Below are 23,674 nucleotides of genomic sequence, written 5' to 3'. Positions count from 1 at the left end.
CTCTGTAGACCAGGCTGGCCTCGAACTCGGAAATCCGCCTGCCTCTACCTCCCAAGTGCTAGGATTAAAGGCGTGCGCCACCACCGCCCGGCTTGCTCATTTATCTTAAATTTTATATCTTCACAATCATATGTGGCTTTATATACAGCAGGTACATTCTAGTAGAAACTATTCAATAGATAATGAATTTGTGCCATTGTGGAATAGTTTGATATGGTGGACACTGTGTGTGTGTGTGTGAGTGTGTACATGTGTGAGTGTGCTGTTAGGTGTTTTGTTATTTTCAAGTAATGAGATGTTGGATAATTTCATTAACCTAAAAAGCAATTGAAAAGCAGCAAATGTTATAATACTTTTCCTCTTTGTTTTAGGGCTTTGTGAGCCATTATATAGAATATAATTAAGAATTTCATTGTTTTGCCACTGTCTGCATTGTACTTGTGCCTGCAATAGAATATGCACTCTGAACACAAATCCATCTGTTCTTTGGTGCACTGTTGATAGAATGATATAATGAATCTCTGTGTGCCTTTACTTATTTTAAATAATCATCAGCAATTTGCTTTATATTCCTTACCTGAATGTTTTTGAAGTATGTCCTAGACATTGTTTATTTCATTTTAAAATACCTGAGTATGAGACTTCTTTTATGTGACAAGGAGGCAAGCGCTTACTCACTTACTCTGTCCGCCCGTCCGTCCGTCTGTCACTCTACTTATCTAACTATCTGTTGGGTCTCACTGTATAGTGCTTGTTGTCCTGGAACTCACTGTACAGAATACACTGGTCTTGAACTCACAGAGATCCTCCTGTTTTTGCCTCAGGTTTAAAGGTGTGTGCCACTATTCATTTTAGTAGTATATAAGTGCCTGAAATGCTGTAGGTCTTTGGGATATATGGGTGAATAAAATAAACCATGATTTACATTCAAGCATTGAAGAAACAGATAGTCATGCACAAATAACCATAACAGGAAAAGTATTGATTTTATCAAAGTTTAAAGCTTCTTTTATATAAAATATCATAAAATGAAAAATGAATAATAAAATGAAATAAAAAATAATTAAAATGAAAAGGGATAAAATATTATGGGACATATCTGACAGTTGATTTTACATTTGGAATTCATGTGAAAATTCTATTGCTCAATAAGAAAAAGAAAGAACCAACTTAAAGAAATGAGCAAAAGACCAACAAAGCACATGAGCTTTGGTACACACCCACTAGCATGACTGAATTTAAAAGATGGACATATATTCTGGGGACATCTCACACATGACATGTGGCAATTTAGTACAACTACTTTAAAATAAGTCAGTTTCTCATAAAGTTAGATCTGCCCTAGGTATCTACTTAAAAGAAATGAAAACTGTATTTGTGAAAAGACATGCATAAGAATGCTGACAAGATTTTTTTTGGGGGGGGGCTGGTGAGATGGTTCAGCGGGTAAGAGCACTGAATGCTCTTCAGAAGGTCATGAGTTCAAATCCCAGCAACCACATGGTGGCTCACAACCACCCATAATGAGTTCTGATGCCCTCTTCTGGTGTGTCTGAAGACAGCTACAGTGTACTTACATATAATAAATAAATAAATCTTAAAAAAAAAAGATTTTTAATCATAGTAGCAACAAAAAGAAATAGATCAGATGTCCATCAGCAGAGTTCTGTTGTATCTATGCAGTTGGTCACACTCAGCAGTCAGTGGACATTGAACTTTAACACGTGCGGCCAATGTGGCCAGACCCCCTTCCACATAATCCCTGTTGTATGAGTCCTCTGAGGAACTTCTAGGACAGGCTTGCCTATCTATCGACTGGGGAGAAATTCTAACCTGCAGTTGGTGTGTACTTAGGGTGTGCTTTGTTGAGGAGTGAGGTACGCTTCTGGAAGTGGACTATAAAGGGCATTCAGGAGACATCTTTAAGGGATGTTGAATGAGAGCTCTGTATCTTAAAATCATTTTTGACAGTACTGGGATTGAGTCTAGGGGCTCCTGCATGCCAGGTCAATCCTAGTGCTAAGCTGTATCCTCAGCTCCAGAGCTTTGTCTTTTCTTACCCCAGCCTTTATTCCCCTGAAACCAGGCCAGACTATGTAGCCCTTGGCTGACCTGGAGCTTACTCTGTAGACCAGGCTGGCACAGAGATCAGGCTTCTGCCTCCCGAGTTCTGGAATTAAGGGTGTGTACCATCACTGTCCGGCTTCTTAGTCTCTACTTTTTTGTTTTTTGTTTTTTTCCCAGACAGGGTTTCTCTGTGTAGCCCTGGCTGTCCTGGAACTCACTCTGTAGACCAGGCTGGTCTTGAACTCAGAAATCCGCTTACCTCTGCCTCCCCCAAGTGCTGGAATTAAGGCATGCACCACCACTGCCTGGCTTGTTCATATCTATTCTAGAAGCTGGAAAGCAACATCTCATTGCGGTCTGACTGCATTTCTCTAAGGGCTAATGATGTATTATTACTATTTTTTTTTATTTCATATACTGTTGGCCATTTTTGTATTTCTCTTGGAGAAATTTATAACCAGGTTCTTTGTTTATTTTGGAATTGTTGTAAGAGTTCTTTGAATAGTCTAGGAGCAAATGTTTTATCAGATATATGATTAAAAAAACAGCCCTGTTCCACAGTTCTTGTTACATTTTCTAATTGGTGACCTTTATAGCATAGTGTCCTTGGAGGCTTTTAATTTAGACAAAAGTCTGACTACTTCTTCTATTATTTATTTACTTGATTCTTGTCTTAGATATTATTTCTTGTTTCCTAATTTTAAGTAAAGTTTTATTTTTAGTTGTCATTTATGGAAAAAGTAGCTAAATAGTTAAAAATGTCATTATGTATGAGACCATAATATATTGATGACTTTTTATTAACATCAAATAAAATCACATTTGGCTAAAAAATTCAATCATAGTATAAAATAAATGGAAAATGATATGTGTTAATTTAATTAACTATCATAATGAAAAATAAAATCAATAATATTGATTTTAAGGCATTTTATTCAGAATAATTCCCTTTTCCAACACTTACTCCATTAATTTTGTACCACTGACATTTCCCTTTACCGTTAATCTTCAGAAAACACAAAAATGACTGTGAGATAAGAAAGTTGATTGCTACCTGGAAGAGGAGGGCTTTTCATTGGCAAAGACTTAGGATAAGTGGTGATCTGTGGTTCCAATATGTATGGTGTCACTTGAGGTCTGCTGAGCACAGTCCTGGGAAGGCTTGTGCTTTAGGGGAAGAGATAAAGCAGACACATTTGGTTCTTGTTGGGTGGCCACAGAGGGAAGCAAGTCCTCTCGTCTCAGGTCACTGGTTTTGTTTTCATCTGTTTAATGAACACCAAGTCAAAAGAAAGACTTCTTTGTTTAAAAAGAAGTCAGCTGAAATCTACTATTTTAGAGAATTGAAAAGTGAAAACTTTTGGAAGCTGATGGACAGTATCCCTATTTCCCCACCAAGATGCTTAGTATTGCTTTGTGAGTCACGTGCAGTGGTCCATGGATTTGATTGCTGCTGCTGCTGCTGCTTCCTCCTCTTCCACCTCCTCCTCCTCCTTCTCTTCTTCTTTCCCTTCCTCTTTCTCTTTTGTAGCCTGGTAGTCACTGTGCAACCTAGATTGGGACCTTAATCATAAGGCAGTCATCTTGTCCTGGTTGTTGGGATTACAGGTATGAACCACCACACACAGCAAGATTGCCTATAGAACTTTAGACTTGTGGTCAGATGCAGTCTAGTATGAAGGTAAATTTCATCATGTTTTTCTCCCTCAGGTCCAGAGTAAGAGTTTTGTATTTTTTTATTTTTTGTTCAAAGCTTTAATACCATGTCTGTTTATTTCACAGGTTTTAAGCTCCAGTTAAATCCAACCCTGACAGAAGAAACTTCATCAGAACTTTATTGAGAATGGATTCTGAGAACAAACATGAAAACGATGAGGATGAAAGTGTTAAGGGAGCAAAAGATCTGAGGAGTATTTCATCCCATGATGATAGTTGTGGGCCTGTATCTGATGATATAGCAAATGCCTCTGAGAGTTTTAAGAGCAAAAGAGTGTTTTCAGAATCATCCAACACGGACAGTACTGCTGCAGAGGAAGACAGAAGTGAACGTGCTTCCAAGCGACTGAGAACAGAGGCCGTGGAGCCCAAGACAAGAGAGCAGGGTGCTTGTGGGTTGGGCACTGTGGGAGCTAATGTCCATTTGGCTAAAATGGGAGAGGAGGCCTTTCCAGCAAACTGTTCAGAAGGAGGCAGAGCTCTCCCCACTGTTTTCTCCCCATCCTGTGATTTTAGCACATCTGATACTCTTCCTCTGAAAGTAGATGAAGTGAAAAAGCCTACTCAGGAAATGGTTTCCCTTGTTCCTGAAAGACACACTCCTTTTCCTCCAGAAGATATGAGCGTTAGTTGTAGTTTTGGAAGTGTAGAAACAGGACTCAGATGCGGGGCATGTGGCTGTTCATTTTCCTCTTGCTCTGCTTTGGAAAAGCATGTGGATTGTCATGTGGAAGAGGGGAAGGAACGGACCTGCTGCCACTGTAGCCACAGAGCAGAGAGCAGCTCATCTCATGTGCATGTCAGGCATACTCATGGGCCACAGAAAGTCTTTTCCTGTGATCTCTGTGGCTTTCAATGTGCTGAAGAAAAGCTGTTGAATGCACATTATCTTGGCAAAACACACCTTCGTCGTCAGAACCTTGCTGCTCGTGGAGGATTTGTACAGATCTTAACAAAACAATCTTTCCCTAAAAAACCCTGTGTCATGGGAACAAAAAATGTTAGAACAAAACCAAGAGCTTCTAAACCAATAGCAAAGAATGGGGATTCCAAAGGAGTACAGAGTACCGGAAACAAACTTAAAGACTGCAGAGGAGCCCCTGCTGAAGACAGTGCTGGTAGGAGTGAGCTCCTTGTTGAATTGATGCCATCTAGGAAAATCTCATCAGGGAAAGCAGATGTAATTGAGGAAAATGTTAGTTTTGGTGTAGCTCAAAATCCTGAAAATCAGAACAAACAGCTAGGGGGCTTAGTAAGCTCAGAGGGTCTTTTAAATAAATCAGAATCCACTAAGAGTGCCCTACAGATGGCTCATGGTAGTATCAGTACCACTTCAAGGCCAAGATCTGAGCGAAACCTTCTGATGCTGGGTAATAGCTTTCGCAGACGAAGTGGCACTTTTACTTTAAAGGGCCAGGCAAAGAAAAGGTTTAATCTTCTAGGAATTAATAAAAGGGGTACAAATGAAACTCAGAGGATGTATATGAAACACTTTAGAACACATATGAAAACAAATGCACAGCCAGTTCTGGAACAAATACAGATGAGCAAAGATGTTCAAAGTCTGTGTGTGACTACCTCAGACAACCCAGAAGTGATGCAGGACAAGACAACCTCCTGTCTTTCAGGCTCCACACGGCTGGGCTCCCTGCCAGTAAAGCCAGCTGACCACCAGCTCTCTGTGCAGTGTACTTGTACAGAGTGTGGTCAGATAGCTACAAACAAGATAGACTTCGAAATTCATGTTAAAAAGTGTCATGGAAGAGAGCTGCAGTTTCATTGTCAGGCTTGTGACTTTTCTAGTCCATCAAGGAGAGACTTGGAAGAACACTTGCACGGTAATCAGCATCAGCAAGTGACACCGGTCCTCAGCTGTCAGTGTTGTTCCTTTATTTCCTTGAATGAAACAAGCCTTAGAGACCATATGAAGGAGAAGCATGGCATGGGCTCTTTCTGCACCTCTTGTAATCTGTTCTTGTCTGAAAACGATGTGGAAGAACACAGAGCAACCAAGACACATAATAGTTTAGTGGTTCAATCAAAGACTCCTTCATCATTGAGTAATGATTCTGTTTTACCTTTAAGTACTTTAGAATCAGAAAACAGGGCAGATTCTAGAGAAGACTCAGGGAAAGCAGCTCAGGAAGAACCTGCTGAGTCCAGGGCAAGCCACGGGACTGAAGCAAGGCACTCAAGTAAGCCTCAGTTTCAGTGTAAGAAGTGTTTCTATAAAACGAGGTCTTCCACTGTCCTTACGAGACACATAAAGCTTCGACATGGTCAGGACTATCACTTTCTTTGTAAAGCATGTAATCTTTATTCATTGAGTAAAGAAGGAATGGAGAAGCACATTAAAAGAAGCAAACATCTTGAAAATGCTAAGAAAAACAATATTGGTTTAAGTTTTGAAGAGTGCATTGAAAGAGTATGTATAGGTGCAAACGATATAAAAGAAGAGTCCAGTGTTTCTGGAAGTGGAAGGCCCGAAGGCCTTGTTGGTGTGCAACCACAGGAGCATTCCCAACATGAACAGAATATGCTAACACCTAAGGAACTGCCACAGTCTGGTGTCATCACCAAAGAGGATGAATTAGGCTTAGCCACTGCTCCAAAGAGAGGGAGGCCCAAAGGCAGTATTTCTCGGACTTGTTCACACTGTGGACTTTTGGCTTCTAGTATTACAAATCTGACTGTGCACATCAGGCGTAAACACAGTCACCAGTATAGTTATTTGTGCAAAGTATGTAAGTATTATACTGTAACTAAAGGAGATATGGAACGTCACTGTGCCACCAAGAAACATAAAGGACGTGTAGAAATAGAAGCAAATGGGAAGCAAAGTTCAGATATAATTGTTGGCCCAGAAGGGGGTAATCTTGAAGCATGTAAGAAGAATACCTCTCTAGCAGTGACTATTTCTGATGAACAGGCTAGCACGTCTGCTAAGTCAGACACATCTGCTTTAGAAAAGCCAGGGGTAGATAATGGAAATGCAGGTGATGTTGAAGCTGGAAATGTATTTCATTCTGTAGATGGAGAAGTTAGCAGTCATCTCTCTGATAAGAAGGCGCAGATGTCTCTAGAGACAGAGGACCTTCTACAGCTTGATGATGCATGCTCCCAGAGAGATGTTGCAGATTCAAGTGACAATAAATGTCTACACTGTGAGTTCAGTGCTCACTCTGCTGCTTCGCTAGAGCTGCATGTGAAAAGGAAGCATACCAAAGAGTTTGAGTTTTATTGCATGGCCTGTGATTACTATGCAGTGACTCGCAGAGAGATGACTAGGCATGCTGCAACAGAGAAGCATAAAATGAAAAGGCAGTCTTACCTCAGCTCTTCTAATGTGGAATCAGCTTCTTCAGAAATATCCAAGAACATCACTATACCTGAGGAGGAGCATTCACAAAATTCTGAGGAATTTCAAATAAATCCACACCAATCATCTGGTACTCTCCAGTCTAGAAACCCTGCAGATTGTTCTATTTTAGATGATAATACTAATTTAGATATGGCTAAAGTACTCTGTGCTCCTGATTCAGTGGCAGTTGTGACTGAGCAAGAATCTAACTTTAGTGAAGACCATTCCTTTTGTGAGACTTTGCAGCAGCCCCTTGTTAAGGACAAAAGTATGAAACCTAGGGAGATAGTGTCCCTTAACACTCCCTCTAACCTCAGCTCCCCAGGCTGTCTTCAAAGTGAAAACCAACCGAGCTCTGCCCGGGATTGTGAGACAGCAAAGGAAAACCATGATGTGTTGGATGATGTTGGTGATACAAATACACACTGTGAAGATGAGGGAGGCAGCGTGGATGATAGTGAAGTGAAAATTCTTGACAAGTCCCCCTTCCCTGGGGACCTAGATGGGGGCCATTCAGCCGAATCCACTTCCTCTGTGGTGGTGAAAATACCGAGAGGACAACTGGATCTGGATGGTGGTGGGCAGAACAAGGTTGGATGTGAACAGACTTCAGAAGATTTAAAAGATGTGCAAGCAAATCCTATTCTTGAGAATAAGGAAATTCTGATGAATTCACATGAAGCTCAAGTCATTTTGGAAGAGGATGCCCCGAACTCTAATGGCACAGTTGACAGTAATGATGTTTATGAAACTATAATAAGTATTGATGACAAAGGACAAACGATGTACAGTTTTGGCAGGTTTGATTCGTCCATAATTAGAATAAAAACTGAAGATGGTGAATTAATAGAACAGCCAGAAGAGGGTCTGATGGTGACAGGGGGGAGAGTCAGTGAGTTGCCCCTGAAAGACTGTGCTCAGGGGTTGAAGAAGAAGAAAATTGAAGGTAGTTCTTTTGGCGAGTCCACACGAATCCGGTGTGATGATTGTGGTTTCTTAGCAGATGGACTGAGTGGCCTGAATGTTCATATAGCCATGAAGCATCCTACAAAAGAGAAGCACTTCCACTGTTTGCTATGTGGAAAATCCTTCTATACTGAGAGCAACCTTCACCAGCATTTGGCTAGTGCTGGTCATATGAGAAATGAACAGGCCAGTGTAGAAGAGCTTCCGGAGGGAGGGGCCACCTTCAAATGTGTCAAGTGTACAGAGCCCTTTGATTCTGAACAGAATTTATTTCTGCATATTAAAGGACAGCATGAGGAATTGCTACGGGAGGTAAATAAGTACATAGTGGAAGACACTGAGCAGATCAATCGAGAGAGAGAAGAAAACCAGGGGAATGTCTGCAAGTATTGTGGGAAGATGTGTCGGAGTAGCAATTCCATGGCCTTTTTGGCTCACATTCGGACTCACACAGGTATGTAACCCTTGCAGCAAGCTTCTGTTTTCCTATGAAGTGCAAAAGAATAATGAAGTTTGGACTTTGGTCCAACCCAGAGTGAGCTCTACTTGAATTTGCTTGTGGGCTTCCACCTGATTCACATTTGTTTGTGTGATGCTCTGCTTGTATCAGAAATATTGACACTTGATGTTTCCAAAGGTCATTCAGCTGTAACAATTCTAAAGGCAGACTAATGGACACATTTCTTTTACTTCTGTCAAAAAGCACTGTCTTATACCTTTGTAAAATTCCCATGTTTTATGGCTTTTCATTTGTCCTAATTATTTGGTTTTCCAAAGTATATATTAAATGACACTTTGTGGTTTTGGAGAAGCATATTAAGGAGCTTTTAGCCTTTAATAAAATTCTTTTGTTTTAAGACATGCCTGAAATTTTTTAACTTTTATTTTTAATGTGTTTTGCTTGCATGTATGTCTGTGCACCACATGCATGCAGTACTCATGGAAGCCAGAAGAGGGCATTGGATCCCCTGGGAATCTCACCTGGGTCCTCCTGTGGAAGAGAAGCCAGGGTTTTAAACTGCTGAGCCATCTCTCCTGCCCCTTAATAAAATTCTTAAGATATTAGTAATTTAAACATATTTATTAACAGATAGTTTATATCTACAAGTGTGACTCCCAGCAGTGAGATTCTGCTTTTAAGGATCAGCATTTGTGAACATGGTAATATGTATTGGAATTTGGTTTTGATTGAGGAAACACCTGACTTAGTGTCTATACTTGGATACATTGAACATTCCATGTTAAATGTTTAGTTTGGGGATGAATTTTTAAAATATATATATATTTGGTGAAAAATGCATAAGCTACTGTTGTAAATTTATGTAAAAATTCAGTGCAGTGTTTCTATAAACCTGCCATACATTCTTTATTTTAAATAGACAGCTTTTCTAAATCATTGTGCTCTGCTTAGACAAGTTCTGTCTACATGGTTGAATTTATGAGTGGATTTGAATAATAAATTCACATTTCAAAGAACATATTTTCATTAAAACTGTAAGGTTTATTTTACTGTACTTTTAAATAATGGCATATTATTAAATCTATACTTTAAATTCCTGCAGTTTTTCAAACTGGTTACAAGGAGAAAGATATAGAGCATTATCAGTAATTGTTGATGATTAAAGATAGATCAAAATTTTTCCTTGAAGAGAGTAACAGGAAAAGGCACATAGGATTAGCTGAGGTAAATATAAACACTTTAGTCCTTGTGTGGGCCCGCTTGCACTAGTCACGTGCTGTAGAGCCGTCTCTGGAGTACGTTCAGGGGCTCGCTGGTTTGCATGGTCAGTGCCTCTTTGTTGCTTCTCACACTCTGACGTGACATGGTCTCAGGTACCAGGCTGTGTTTTCTTACCATCCCCTCTTAGTCAGATGAAGCTGGATGAACTGAGAGGAAGATGCTAATGGAGCTCTTCTTAGAATTCTTTATGCAACTGTCTGGTCAAGACATGTTGCTTATAATTGATGTGTCCATTACTTGAATTCTCTTGTAATTATAGTCAATAAGTCTTGTAAATGTGTTAAAGCTCACTAAAAGCATACAAATTCGAGAATAGAGTAAGGCTAATAATTTAAAATAATCAATGTAGGCATTTCAGCACTTAATTTCCCTTGTGTGTTGATAGCTGATCATTCTTAATCCATTAAGATTTATTTAGTCGTTTACAATGCAAAATAGGTTTGCACTGGTCACTTGTGCCATTTGAAAATGTCTACCAGGTTAAGTGCAGAATGTAGTCCATTAGTCTTCCTTGACTATATGTATTAATTGCATTTAAAATCAAGTTAATGTGGATGTGAAAGTGAGGTAACTATCAATATGTGACAGAGTAACCCTACTTATATAAGTTACATCATTGATTGTAACATTTAGGAAAAGTTAGCCTGCTTTTTTCCTAATACCTTCTGTTGGTCTTATCAGCAAGTATATTTTTGCATGCTCTGAAACACTGCAGAGTACAACCTTTCTGAGTTACCTTTTTGGGGGAAGTTGATCTTCAGATTTAGTTTCATGCTGTTCCCTCCCTAGTCTAATTATTGTTAGTGTGATACAAGCAGCACTCTTAAGAAAGGAGATTTTATTATCAAGAACTGTAGGCAGAAAGCACATCGCTTCCTGTGCATTTGTGCTATGAAGCACTCAGCTTTATTACCTCGCAGTACAAGAGCTCATGGAGCAGAGCGTTACCTCTGTGCAGTATTCTGTAGTTTATGTCATTGCACATGGAAAATATACTTAAGCCTCAAGATATCAGGAAGCCATTCTGTTTGTGTTTATAGTATTTTGGTCCCTTATGCCCTTTGGAAAATGTTTATATATGGGTACCTATGATGTTGTGTGCAAATTCACTGAAAACTAAGTGCTAGGTGTCTGCAACTCAGTATGTAATGTTTAAAAATTACATAGTTCACCAAGTTAATTTGCAGACTGAGCATAGTGGAAAGGGACTGACTTCATTCACTACTTACTCTGCACATACTTTATACAAAGGTGGTCTTCAGTGTAATTGTTGGATGGGTGTGAATGACTGAGTGAAAGAACAAGTGAGTGAGATGTTCAAATGCTTAGGAAGAACTGGGGTTTACACTAGAGCCAGCAAGCATTGCATGGTCTCCATGGTCCCATGGTCTGCATGGTCCCATGGTCTGCATGGTCTACACAGTCTGCACGGTCTGCATGGTCTGCGTGGTCTGCATGGTCTGCATGGTCTGCATGGTCTGCATGGTCTGCATGGACTGCATGATCTCTACAGTCTACATGATCTCCATGGTCTGCATGGTCCCATGGTCTGCATGGTCTACACAGTCTGCACAGTCTGCATGGTCTCCATGGTCTCCATGGTCTGCGTGATCTGCATGGTCTGCATGGTCTGCATGGACTGCGTGGTCTGCATGATCTCTACAGTCTACATGATCTCCATGGTCTGCATGGTCTCCAGAGTTTGCATGATCTCCACGGTCTGCATGATTTGCATGGTCTGCATGGTCTCCACGGTCTCCATGGTCTCCACGGTCTCATTGGTCTCCATGGTCTCCATGGTCTGCATGGTCTGCGTGGTCTGCGTGGTCTGCATGGTCTGCATGGTCTCCATGGTCTGTGTGGTTTGCATGGTCTGCGTGGTCTGCATGGTCTCCGTGGTCTGCGTGGTCTTCATGGTCTGCGTGGTTTGCGTGGTTTGCGTGGTCTGCATGGTCTGCATGGTCTTCATGGTCTGCGTGGTCTGCATGGTCTGCATGATTTGCATGGTCTTCATGGTCTCCATGAAAAACAGGCATCTGCATTACTTCTCCCTCTAAGATCTTCAGGCTCCTGTCTTTCCTTCTGAATTTGAATGTGTGTGTACACATAGCAGCAAGAATGCAGCAGAAGAGTGACCTTTAGGTCTGAGTACAGATTGAGGTTGTAAGTCCTTGGATTTGTTTAGTAAATAATCAGGCACCAGAAAATTAAAGGCATGTTAGTGTTTTTCTTCTTCATAAATCTTTTTTTTTTCCCTTTTTTGGTTTTTTGAGACAGGGTTTCTCGGTGTAGCCCTGGCTGTCCTTGATCTCACTCTGTAGACCAGGCTGGCCTCAAACTCAGAAACCCGCCTGCCTCTGCCGCCCAAGTGCTGGGATTAAAGGTATAAACAGTTCAAATTAAAATTAAAAAATAAAAATCTTCTGAGGGTAATGCTGCTCCAAAGGATAAAATTACTTAAAGTAATCCTGGATGTTTTTAATATCAAAATACACCTGAGAGAAAGGCAGATTTAGAAATATGTGCTTTTATAGGTTTTGTGATATGAACGTGTATAGACCCATTTTATAATGTGTATCATATGGCAAGTGTAAGAATGGACTACATGTTTAAGGATGTAAAAGGAAAGACTTCCTTTTCTCACAGAGAGACATTAGCTCAGCGGGCCCTTGAACGCTGATGGCATAGGAAGGACACTTTAGATAGCCTGTTAGGATCACGAGTTTCAGCTGTGAGGTCTTCCTGATGTTCTCTGTGCAGGATTTTACAGAATTCCTGATTGGTGTGGGATCCACGCACTCCACCAGTGAGCCCTGAGACTTTAGAAAGGACTTCTCAGAGCTGTGCACAGCAAATTAAAAGCACAGGCATTTCTGTGTCGCTCATTGTGGCATTAGTGCCACCTGACATGCCTAGTCAGAATTTGCGGGCTGTCAGAGCCACCATGTGTTTATATCTGTGTCTCCAAGTTATCTTGCAGATAAATGTTGGGGGAGTTTTATCCTTTTTGTTTCAGATCTTCATACTGTTGTTTATTAATAATGTCCAAGTTGTCCTTGAAAAACAGGCATTACAACTGAAACCGCAGGCAGATTGATTCTTATCTTTCCAAAATTCCATTATGGGGTTCTGTCTCTCATGTTACAAAGTGCTGAGAGCCTTAATTTCTGGATCATTTAAATTATTAAAAAATAGTTTCCAAAATGATTGCTAGGATGTTATTGCTGTAAGCGAGGATCCCAAGCTGCTCTTGATATTCAAACATGTAAGTCTTACTAGATAGAGCCGTGCAGGTGTTGGATATACCTCATACCTCCTCCTACCTGTAGGCATGAAGCACTGTGAGATCTGCTTCACTGTTGTTGGACAGGAAGTGCTCAGCCTTGTCTGCCGTGCAGTGCTGTTGACCTATTTCTGAAATTTATGTCGGAAGGTTAAAATGAAATGCTTCATGTTTTTGATCACCTTTGAGAACTAAATTCAAATTTAAGAGTAATTTTTTTTTCTTGACTGCTTTAGTTTCAAGCTTCCTCCCTCCGCCCCCCCCTCCCCCGGGCTCTACAAAGGTTCATTGATCAAAGATTGAAACTTTTTTTTTGTACTCTGTTACTTTTGAAATTTACATGTTTTATACCCTTACCATATTGGAAGAGTTAATTCCCAAATTATATACTAATCATGATACTGAAACATTGTAATGATTTTAAGCTGTGGTCTTTATTATCTTGATTTCTTTCAAGATGTGGTAGTACTTAGAAAATTGGAAGACAGTCTGTACATACGTTTTTAGGAGATTGTTATTTCTCACTAATGTAGAGCTGATTAGTGAGTGGTGTCTTTCCCATTACTCACAGCGGTGCTAGCAACTCTGAGAGGGATATGTTTTGTTTTGGAGAATAATTTAATCTCACTCCTTTCTAATTAATTAGTTAAAACATGTTGTTGTTGTTATTGTTGTTACTGCTGCTCTTGTGTTGAAGTGTTTGTTATTGAACTCAGTAACCAAGATATTGACCCTTGTGGTTTGTGATTCACCACAGACTGTGACATGGTGACAAGAGCAAGGCAGTTATGTGCTGTGTCTTGTGTCTGTGAAGATGTGGTGACATTTAATATGGCGACTTAAGGGACAGAACGTTTGTACTACTGTTTTTGTGCATGTGAGTTCAAAGCTGGAGAAATCTGAGCCATGTGGATGGGCACTGAGACAGCCTGAGTGATACACTCTACACACTAGTGATTTTGTTTGTGTTTTTAAAATGGTCCATTAGTACATAGAATATTTAAATATTTTTGTCAGTTGTATGAAAAATACTTAACATTAGCTCATTTAAGCTGTCTAGTGGTATTCAACTTTTAACTTTACATCTTAGAAACATAATTGAGAAGTGGGAAGACTCACTAAAACATTAGAACTTTATGGGTGAGATAAGTATGGGATCAAGAAAGTTACAAATGAATTCATGTGTTCCATTTTGTGGACAGCAGTTCTTAACTAGATTGAAGGTAGTATTACTTAACATGTAACTTGTCTTCCAGAGTTAAAAATCTTTCCAGTAATGTGTAACTAAAGTACAAATCTTATTTTATGTTAAATTTACTCAGGATCAAAACCATTCAAGTGCAAGATATGCCATTTTGCAACAGCTCAGCTTGGAGATGCCAGAAACCATGTGAAAAGGCACCTTGGGATGAGGGAGTACAAGTGTCACGTCTGTGGGTGAGTAAATGCAGCCCTCTGCTGTGTGCGGGAGAGCTACTGTGTGAGAACTCAACACTGATATGTGTAAGAGTGGAGCCAGGGACTGTGTGCGGGATAGCTACTGTGTGAGAACTCAACACTGATATGTGTAATAGTGGAGCCCAGGGCTATGTGCGGGATAGCTATTGTGTGAGAACTCAACACTGATATGTGTAAGAGTGGAGCCCAGGGCTATGTGCGGGATAGCTACTGTGTGAGAACTCAACACTGATATGTGTAATAGTGGAGCCAGGGGCTGTGTGCGGGATAGCTACTGTGTGAGAACTCAACACTGATATGTGTAATAGTGGAGCCCAGGGCTATGTGCGGGATAGCTACTGTGTGAGAACTCAACACTGATATGTGTAAGAGTGGAGCCCGGGGCTGTGTGCGGGATAGCTACTGTGTGAGAACTCAACACTGATATGAGTAAGAGTGGCGAAAATTATGCGTGCGTATCCTCCTTTCCTTTGTTATGGTAAATTCCTTAAATACAGTTATGACATTCTTCTCCCACTTCTAATCCTGTGCTGAAGATGAGCAATTTTATGGGCTACAAGGTCAATTTGAACCTGTAATCTGTAAATTGACTAAATTATAGGATGTTCATTCACATTGCCAGAGAGAACTATAAATTCCATTTAAAGACAAAAATCCCCCCAGATAATGTAGCTTTAGGAGTGCATATGTATGTTTCTTTTCCTTCTGCTATACTGCCTTAATTTTAATCACATTAATGACTCTTTGGAGCCATTGGACATATTCTACAAGGAAAAACAAAAGATTTAACTTCAGATGCCTGGTTACTGATTGTTTGAGGGATGATGTGGTAAAGCAGTGTCTAATGTATTTTTGTGTCGTGTGATTTTAAAATTAGTTTCCTTTTTTAGTTCATGATTCTTTGCAGAGTCATTCACAATGTTTAACTGTCATTCAGATATGTTACATTTAATAGAAAGCACTGAGCTGCCTTAATGTAAAAGTAATTAATTTAGCAGAAATGTTTAAAAGGTTTTAAAATGCAGTGACATATATGGTGTATCACAGGACATTCAGAGGTGGATTTTAATACTCTCCTTATTGAAATATATCTTAATGTTATTATGCTAGAGATATTAACTAATAAGTACATCATATAAAATATTTTATGTGAAACTTAAGAAATCTGAAATTCATAGGTCCAGTATTATGCTTATGTAGACGGCTCTCTAGGTTTACATGAACATGTAAATAGCCTTCAAGCCAAGAACAGTTCTGCTTTTTATTGGACAATACATTTTCTCAGGATACAATTTCATTTTTTGACCCTTAAGACAATTTTATAAATAACTTTGCAAGCAGTTTTATCAACCATGGTCTGTGATTTATTCAGTGGCCAAATTGATGGTTCAGTGACTTGCAGCTAAAGTAAATGAAGATGGCCCTTTGCCCTGGAGCCACTCCTGATCAGTTGCAGAATGAGTTTTGTTACTACTGAGTTTAGCTGCTGGGGTCAAGTCCCCAATGGTCCATTTTAATTTCTATAGGTCTTGTAATTTTGAAAGCTATCTCACTTACTGTTGTTGTTTCTGAGTTATAGGAGATGATCATGACTCCAGTGAAGCTGTGCCAGTAGGAGGCAGGAAGCATTTTCTTCCCATTTGTGAGAAATAAATAAAACATTTTCATTTTGCGTATTAGGTTAGTTGAGATCTATTTTTTTTAACTCATTTTTTAAATTTAGGGTAATAATACTGAAAAGGGAAAAAGAAACTTTTCCAGGGAATCATATTTTACATACATAGTATCTGAAAGTTTATAATTAATTAGGTTTAAATATATAATTTGAACATATATCTTTCCTTAGCTGATTGCTTACTGTACACAGATGAAATGCACTAGTAGTTCATATATTTGATCACCTAGGTATAGAATGTAAATAAATATGAGTGTATTATATTCACGACAGCTTCATTGTTGTGTGTTTGTGTGTCTGTGTGTGAAGGGTATATGGATAAAGCATATTAGATGTCAGTATTTAACTTTTAGACTTATAGTTAGGCTTTATTCTCTTTCTTTCTAAAAATAAGACCAGTCTAAAAGTCACACATTGTAATTTAGTAGGGTCTAGAGCCTTATAATAAAGCCGGAAGCTCTGAAGAACTTCAGAAAGCTGAGGGGATTGATCGGTGAGGTTGAATAGAGCAGTAATGAACCAGGCAATGTGATTTTCATGAAGTCATGTCTTTGGCTGTTTACGTTTCATGTGTTAGGTGTAGGAGAGTAACAAAGGTTAAAGTAGAAAACAAAGCAAAAAGTAGGGACTGGCCCTTACTCCTGACCCTGGAGAGCACTGGTACATTAACATTGCTGACAGTGTCAATTCATTATCACTGATAGCTAAATAATCTCGCAATTGCTCAGTGGACCCATTAGTTCCTGAACATAAGCAGGCTAGGCTGCATTTCTTCATTAGCTTTAATTGCTATAAATTTTACCTTTTACACAGCCATGCTTTAGAAAGTGAAGTGATCTTTCAGGAACGTTAGTTCTATGACTTTGTCACAAACAGAAGGTTCTGTACTGTGTTTTCTTCTCTCCAGTAGTTAATATCTTAGTCTCATTCTTCTGAAACTTCATTAATGACCTCTTCCTTATTTAGTTATAAGTAGTTATTTCTCACATAGACCTGGTTGAATAATGCTTAAAGCAGTGAGGTAGGAACATTTTTTAATTAACTGTTATAAAACTGTATTTCTTTTTGCAGTAACCTCATAGTTTTCTTATGGTGAAATTTAAGGACATTGTATATTCTATTGAATAACTTCAGTGTTAACATAGCAGGGTGCTTGTAATTATTTGGCTGCTTTTTCTTGTCTTTCTGTAGGAAGATTGTAGACCCATGTGAAGTATGTGTCTTACAGTTTCCACTAAGACATTATTGTATTATTCTGAATTGTCCACTCCCACATAAAAATTGCCTTTGAAATTGTTGCATCTGTACTTATGTTGCTTTTAGTTTTTTGAATCTTCAAGATCAATAATTTGAAGGTGGTTCCTTCCTTATCCTCTACTGGCAGATAGTGGCCATGGTATAGCAGGGCTTCAATTACCTTGACAGAAGAAGCTGACTGAGTTGAAAGCCTGGTTCCCATTGTCTGGCTCTGACTTAGGATTAACATTCTTTATGGGCAAGGTTTATCTTTTCATGTTATGAACACATTGCTGCACATTTCATATTTTAAGGAGCAGATAATGAATAAAGTAAATAAAGCTGTTCCAGGAGAGCAGAGTTTTATTTGTTGATTTGTAAACTGCTGTTTTGAAAATTATTATTATTTAAAAAATGTTTGTTTGTTTTATGCATATGAGTATAGGCAGAGCATTCTTGGCCCCTGGTGCCTGTGAGGTTAGAGGACGCTTCAGATTTTCTAGAATTGTAACTTATCGTGTGGGGAATCGGAATTAAACTCAGGTCCTCTATAAGAACAACATGTATTCTTAACCTTAAGGCTACCTTTCTAGTCTCCATTTTAAAAATTATTTATTATTTTATGTGTATATGTGTGTGTCTGCATGTATGTATGTGGATGTCACGCATGCCTGTTGCCTGTGGAGGCCAGAAGAGGGTGTTGGATACCCTATAACTGGAGTTACAGATGCTCATGAGCCTCCATGTTGGTTCTGGGGATCACACCCAGGTCCTTTGCAAGAGTAGCCAGTGCTCTTTATCCTTGGAACCACATCTCTAGTTCTCGTAGATCTTCTGTATAGTATTTTTCTTACATCTAAGTATGATTAGGAGAAGAATTTTATAGAGTGCAATGATATTTATATCCACGTTTTTGATGTATAGTTCATGTGAAAGTCTGCTGCCAGTGTGACAGTGCTTAGTGGGGGCAGAAGTGAACATTGCCTCATGCAAAAGTTGATAGGCCAGAAACATCTTTTTATTAAAGTCACGATTATCTGTCTTTACTTATTTTAGGTGTCAAGAATGTGAAAACTCTCAACCCACAAAAGTCATTCTACATGTTTTTTAAAATATTCTGGATATCAGATTTGGGATGCAGCTTAGCAATAGAACTCTTGTCTAATATGTGCAAGGCCCAGGGTCTGTTCTTAGCTTCCACACCACACACAGCAATAAGCCCATGTGCATTGTATCCTTAATGCTAGTATTTGTTCTTGGTTTGGTGTGAATACTGCATTTTATATTTGTCTCATTTGCTGATTTGATGGCTTTTATTCTTTAGTTGGTGTTTGCTCTGCCTGTGTGTAAATGGGGGAGCAGAGTTACAAGTGATGCAGTGACGCACTTCTGCAGCCGTCCCTCCTGGCTCATGACTGCTCCTTCTCCTAATTACCCCTTTCTGTTCATTTCTTTCTGCTCAGTGTTGTTTGTGTCTTTTTCCATACTATGATTTTTATTCATTGTTTTTCATCTAGGTTGTTTCCTGTAGCATGTAATGGCATAACATCTACTTCCATTAGCCACATGTATTCCATTTTTGTTAAAATTTACGTTTTGATAAAAGACTGCTTATCCAGTCTTGCTTTCATATCCTGGCATCCAAACCCTGCCTCATTTCCTTGTTTTATTCTCCCTGTGGATAAGTGTTACTGTAAATGATGTTAGCCCCTCCCCCTCCCTCTTCCTCCACCTCCCTCTCTGTTCTTCATCTGGTGATAATTTATTGTACTCACATGTGGCTGACCATCTCTATGTAATAGGGAGAAAAAAATGCCTAAAACTAGTGCTGGGGTAAAATTGATCAAGATAGGTTATTGTTATAACAATTGTAGAAAACTTACAGTAGACCCAAGAAATGATGCCTAAATTTTTTATGTCAATTTTTAGAAGCATAAACCCAGTATATGTGAAGTAGGGACCATGTTACTTTCAGGTAGATTTTCCTGTGTTGAGTCTTGAGATATATATGCATGTATATGTGAGCTATATATGTATGTATAAATATATGGAGTTAGTTAATTAGTTGAATACAATTTACCTAATCAGGAGAGAATAAGAACATTTTTCAAGTATTTCACTTAGTTTATGAGAAGATTCCACAAAAAAATTAAATTATACATTAGTATGCTTAGGAAAGTGTTTATTCCTAGTTGATTTAGAAAATCTTAAATAGAAAGTTACTAATGCAGTTAACTGTCTCTCTCTGTATATGTGTGTGTGTGTGTGTGTGTGTGTGTGTGTGATTACCTAGTTTTTGTGCATTAGAGGGATCTCTATGTAGATGATTATAATGTCACTTTCTGACCTTTGCAGCTTGAATAATTGTAAATCATTGCTTCATAACGTGTCAGAGAATGTCTGTACTAGGCAATTAAATGGCAGAATATAATAGACCAAATTATTGCCTGTCATGTTTTCAACAACACAGTTAGTATTTGAGTTACACTTAATCATTACGTGCATTAGCAACTTCATTGGAATCCAGCTTCAGGCTGAGCATGAAATACATTACATTATTTAAACCTCTAATGGTACAAGTCATTTATTTGTGTTGAAGTGTACAACATGCAGAGTTTCATAAAGCAAGGAACACTTGAGAGCTTAATTTATCCAAATCAAAGTCTAAATGCAGATAAACACAAGTGGCAAAAATTAGTAATTTTTATAGGCTGGAAATATTTAAAAATACATGGTTGTGGGTAATTGTAGGCAGCAGGAATAAATTAAAATCACTATTTTTAGTCCGCTCTGAGAACTAAAGCTGTGTATACCTAAATCGTTAAAAGTACCACAGAATTGCATTTTGAGCTGAACAATTAATTACACCCATCATATCTACAGATGTATCCAAATAAAATAAGTATTTGCTTCAGCTGGTTGTTCTGGTTAGAAACAGAGCAGTTGGTTTTGTGATGTAGCAGTTCATTTTGTCTGTAACAGTATAAACTATATAGAAAGATTTAACTTAACAGTAACATATTCATTATAAAGATGCATTATTTGTATTTTCTACATAATGTTTTATTGCTTTTAGTTTGACCATGTTTTGGCCTCTACTTTGAAATTTAAAAATGCCACCCAGCAAATACTCTGTCTTTTCTGTCACTTAACACAAAATGAATCATTTATCCTTCTGGTGGTAAAATTCTCTAAATACCTTTCAAATTATTAGTATTCTCACATTATTTTATAATGTCACTCACTTTATGGCTTGAAAACATAAGCAATATTTTGATTATAATATTCAAATGACAAACATTATCCTAGAACTCGCCCTTCTTTTCCACTGAAATCTTTGGCATTCCAGGAGAGACTTGGGGTAAGACACTGATGTAGAAAGAGGAGAAAGTTCCTCCCAGTGCTTCCTCACAGTGGTGGAGAGCTTTACTGCCACCACTATACCTTCCCTTCTGCCTGCTCACAAGGTGTTTGTCTTTTCCATGGTAGGTAGGGTCAGGGACTTATTTATTCTAAGACCACCAAGTGTGGTTAGCTTACATACGAAATAGAGATAAAGTAAGCATTTTTTCATGTTGGTTATAGTTGAAAATATCAGCTTCTGTTTTTTTCCTCCAGTGAAATAGTCATGTCCCAGTATCCTGATTCTCTATTTTTGGCTCCTGGTTATTAAAACTCATACTGGGGTCAAGGTTTTTAAGTACTCCATTATCACAGCAGCCTTAGGAGCAGCCAGTTTCTTGCTTTTGTCACCTGTTCTGTGACTGCTTTTCCTTAAATGCACTTTCCCCTGTTAATCTCTTCTCAGGTTTCTTAAAGTCTTTTCTTAAAGTCTTTTCCTGATTTGCCCAGGAACTGCTTGAGCACAGGTGTTGGAAACGTAATAGAAGGGACACTTTGCTATCAACTGATTCTTCCTTCTTCTCTCTTTTGGTAGATTCCTATGAGTTTCTTTATGCAAGCGTGGTGACAGAATTGTGTATTGGCCTTGTGCCCTCAAGCCCCTTGGAGGGCTGAGACCTGAGGAGAAAACAGATGATGGTCCAAGAGCTACTCTATGTGGAACCAGTTTGAATGGGAATATAAAAAAGTCTCCCTACACAGACTCTGGCAAAGTTGGATGTTAAAGTTAGTTGAAGAGTATTCCTAAGACAGATGTGCGTGCTTTTAACATGGTTAACTAAAGAGCATAAGAGCAAAGGTAGAAGAGTGGAATACCACGGCTTGTTACAAATTCTGCAAAGTCCTCTTGTGTGTGGCTGTGGAAGGAGGGACATGTTACATAGCTGTCTGTTGAACACTAGTATTTACCAGTGCTTGCTGGTGTTTAGCTTGAATTAACATCTTCTTCAAATAGGCAAAACTCAGTTCCAGAAATGGCTACGTCTTCTTGGCAGGAGGTAGTAGTAGTGGATATGATTGCCACTGGTAGTCAGACAGATGAACCAGGGCTGCCTGTCCAGGCAGGGGCTGTGGCACATATATGTGGACAGGAGGTGGCTATGCTCAGGAAGGGAAACTAAGTCAACACTGCCCGGAGCATGATTATAAAGCCAGGTAGACAATTGCAGGGGTGGGTGTTTCTTAGAGATGGTCCAGCTTTCTTGTTGAGTGTTAGCTCTTTTCTCTGCCTGCCTGCCAGTCTTCCCTCCCACCCCTTGCTCCCTCCCTCTCCCCATCCTTCCTTCCCTCCCCTTGCTCTCCTAAAAACCTGTATGACTTGACAGTTTCTGGCAGGAGAAGGAAGAAGAGAAGGGAGTGTGTCTAAATAGGGGAGTGGGAAGTAAATTCCTGCTCAGAGTCAAGGGGTGTGGGAATTGGCCAAACAGTTATTTTAAAAGAATTTCACTACTTTTAATTTTTAATTAGGGAACCATTGATTTTTGGATAATTATAATGAAACAGATTGATATCTGTTCCATATAGCTTAGTGCAAGGTAATTACAGATAATGAGAAGGAAATATGGTAATGCAGCCACACTCCCCATGTTTGCATTCAAGAGGGAAGATGGGTGCTGTGTTTGTGTTTTCACACTAGAATGAGCCACATTCGCAGTATAGCACGGGGTAGAAAGCTATTCCTTTTTAAAAGTATATACTATTTAATAATGTACTTTGCTGAGTGTGGGTGCACACCCTTAATCACAGTACTCGGGAGGCAGAGGCAGGCAGACCTCTGAGTTTGAGGCCAGTTTGATACACAAAACAAATTCTAGGAGACACAGGGCTACACAGAAATCCTGTCTCAGGAAAGCAAAGCAACAAAGCAACTAGGAGCAGCGTTGTCTCCGCTCCTTACTTCCCATGTGAAACTAGTTACACATTTATGATTTGTTTTTTTTTTTTTAATTGTTCTATGCTAAACTTCTTTTTTCTATCCCTTGAGATTCTTTCTCCCCTGGCTGCCACTTGGGTTAGCTTTTTGCCATTGTATCAAGCATCAGATAAGTTGCTAGTGTTTTTTACTGCAACCATCTAGACACATGGATTGTCACAGAGTTATTTTGTTTTTGCTAGCAGTTCTCATTAGGTTTTAAAAAGTATTGTTTACCACTGAGGGCTTAGAGAATATCTTGAGCTGAAAGGGCAGTTTGAAGACCCTTTAAAGGTGAATTTGCATCATAGTTAGGATTTCAGTTTTTCATGTGGTTCACAAGACTCTAGAATATTCTTGTAAATGTGGCTAAATGTAAGATCCTTTCTGAACTATTTTAGAAGTGCTTTTGTAAACGAAGTAGGTACAGATGGTCTTGTGGAATTAATATTAAAACTGGTCATTATTAGCATATTGACAAGCAAGTCTGTCTTACACTGTGTCACGTGTCACATCTAGTGGACACATAAAAAAATTTGAGTCAAGAGATGACTTCTTACATGAAGACAAGAACCCAAGACTTCTTGCTCGTGTTGTCAGTGCTACTTACGCTGCACAGAAGGCCGTTCTTATCAGTGGTGATGCACTTCTTAAGCTCTCTGGCTTCATTTTTTTTTAAATTTATTTTTTATTTTTTTAAACTATCAGTTTTTTAATTTTAAGGACAAATGTTTAAGCAGCAAAGCTAATTGATTAACTTGTTCATTTTTATGTATATTCTGAGTGCTCAATATGCAGAGATTCAGCTTTCAGGAACTCACAGTGGCAAAGCTGTTACGTGTCTTTTTGCATTTATA

The 23,674-nt window shown here is 38.9% G+C and overlaps 1 protein-coding gene across 2 annotated transcripts in view; it reads left to right on the top strand.

Annotated features, from left to right (window-relative positions):
* Positions 1–23,674, top strand: part of Znf407 (zinc finger protein 407) — a 411,238-nt gene that overhangs the window by 20,930 nt on the left and 366,634 nt on the right. For both annotated transcript variants that reach the window (XM_031366182.1, XM_031366183.1), the window contains 2 exons: positions 3,850–8,564; positions 14,457–14,571. In XM_031366182.1, the coding sequence (XP_031222042.1) occupies positions 3,911–8,564; positions 14,457–14,571 (4,769 nt within the window). In that variant the 5' untranslated portion in view covers positions 3,850–3,910. The remainder of the gene's footprint in view (positions 1–3,849; positions 8,565–14,456; positions 14,572–23,674) is intronic.

The sequence above is a fragment of the Mastomys coucha genome, unplaced genomic scaffold (genome assembly GCF_008632895.1).
Source record: "Mastomys coucha isolate ucsf_1 unplaced genomic scaffold, UCSF_Mcou_1 pScaffold13, whole genome shotgun sequence".
NCBI classification, from domain to species: Eukaryota; Metazoa; Chordata; class Mammalia; order Rodentia; family Muridae; genus Mastomys; species Mastomys coucha.
The sequence above is the reverse complement of the archived record's forward strand: the minus strand, read 5'-3'. Positions and strand labels throughout refer to the sequence as shown.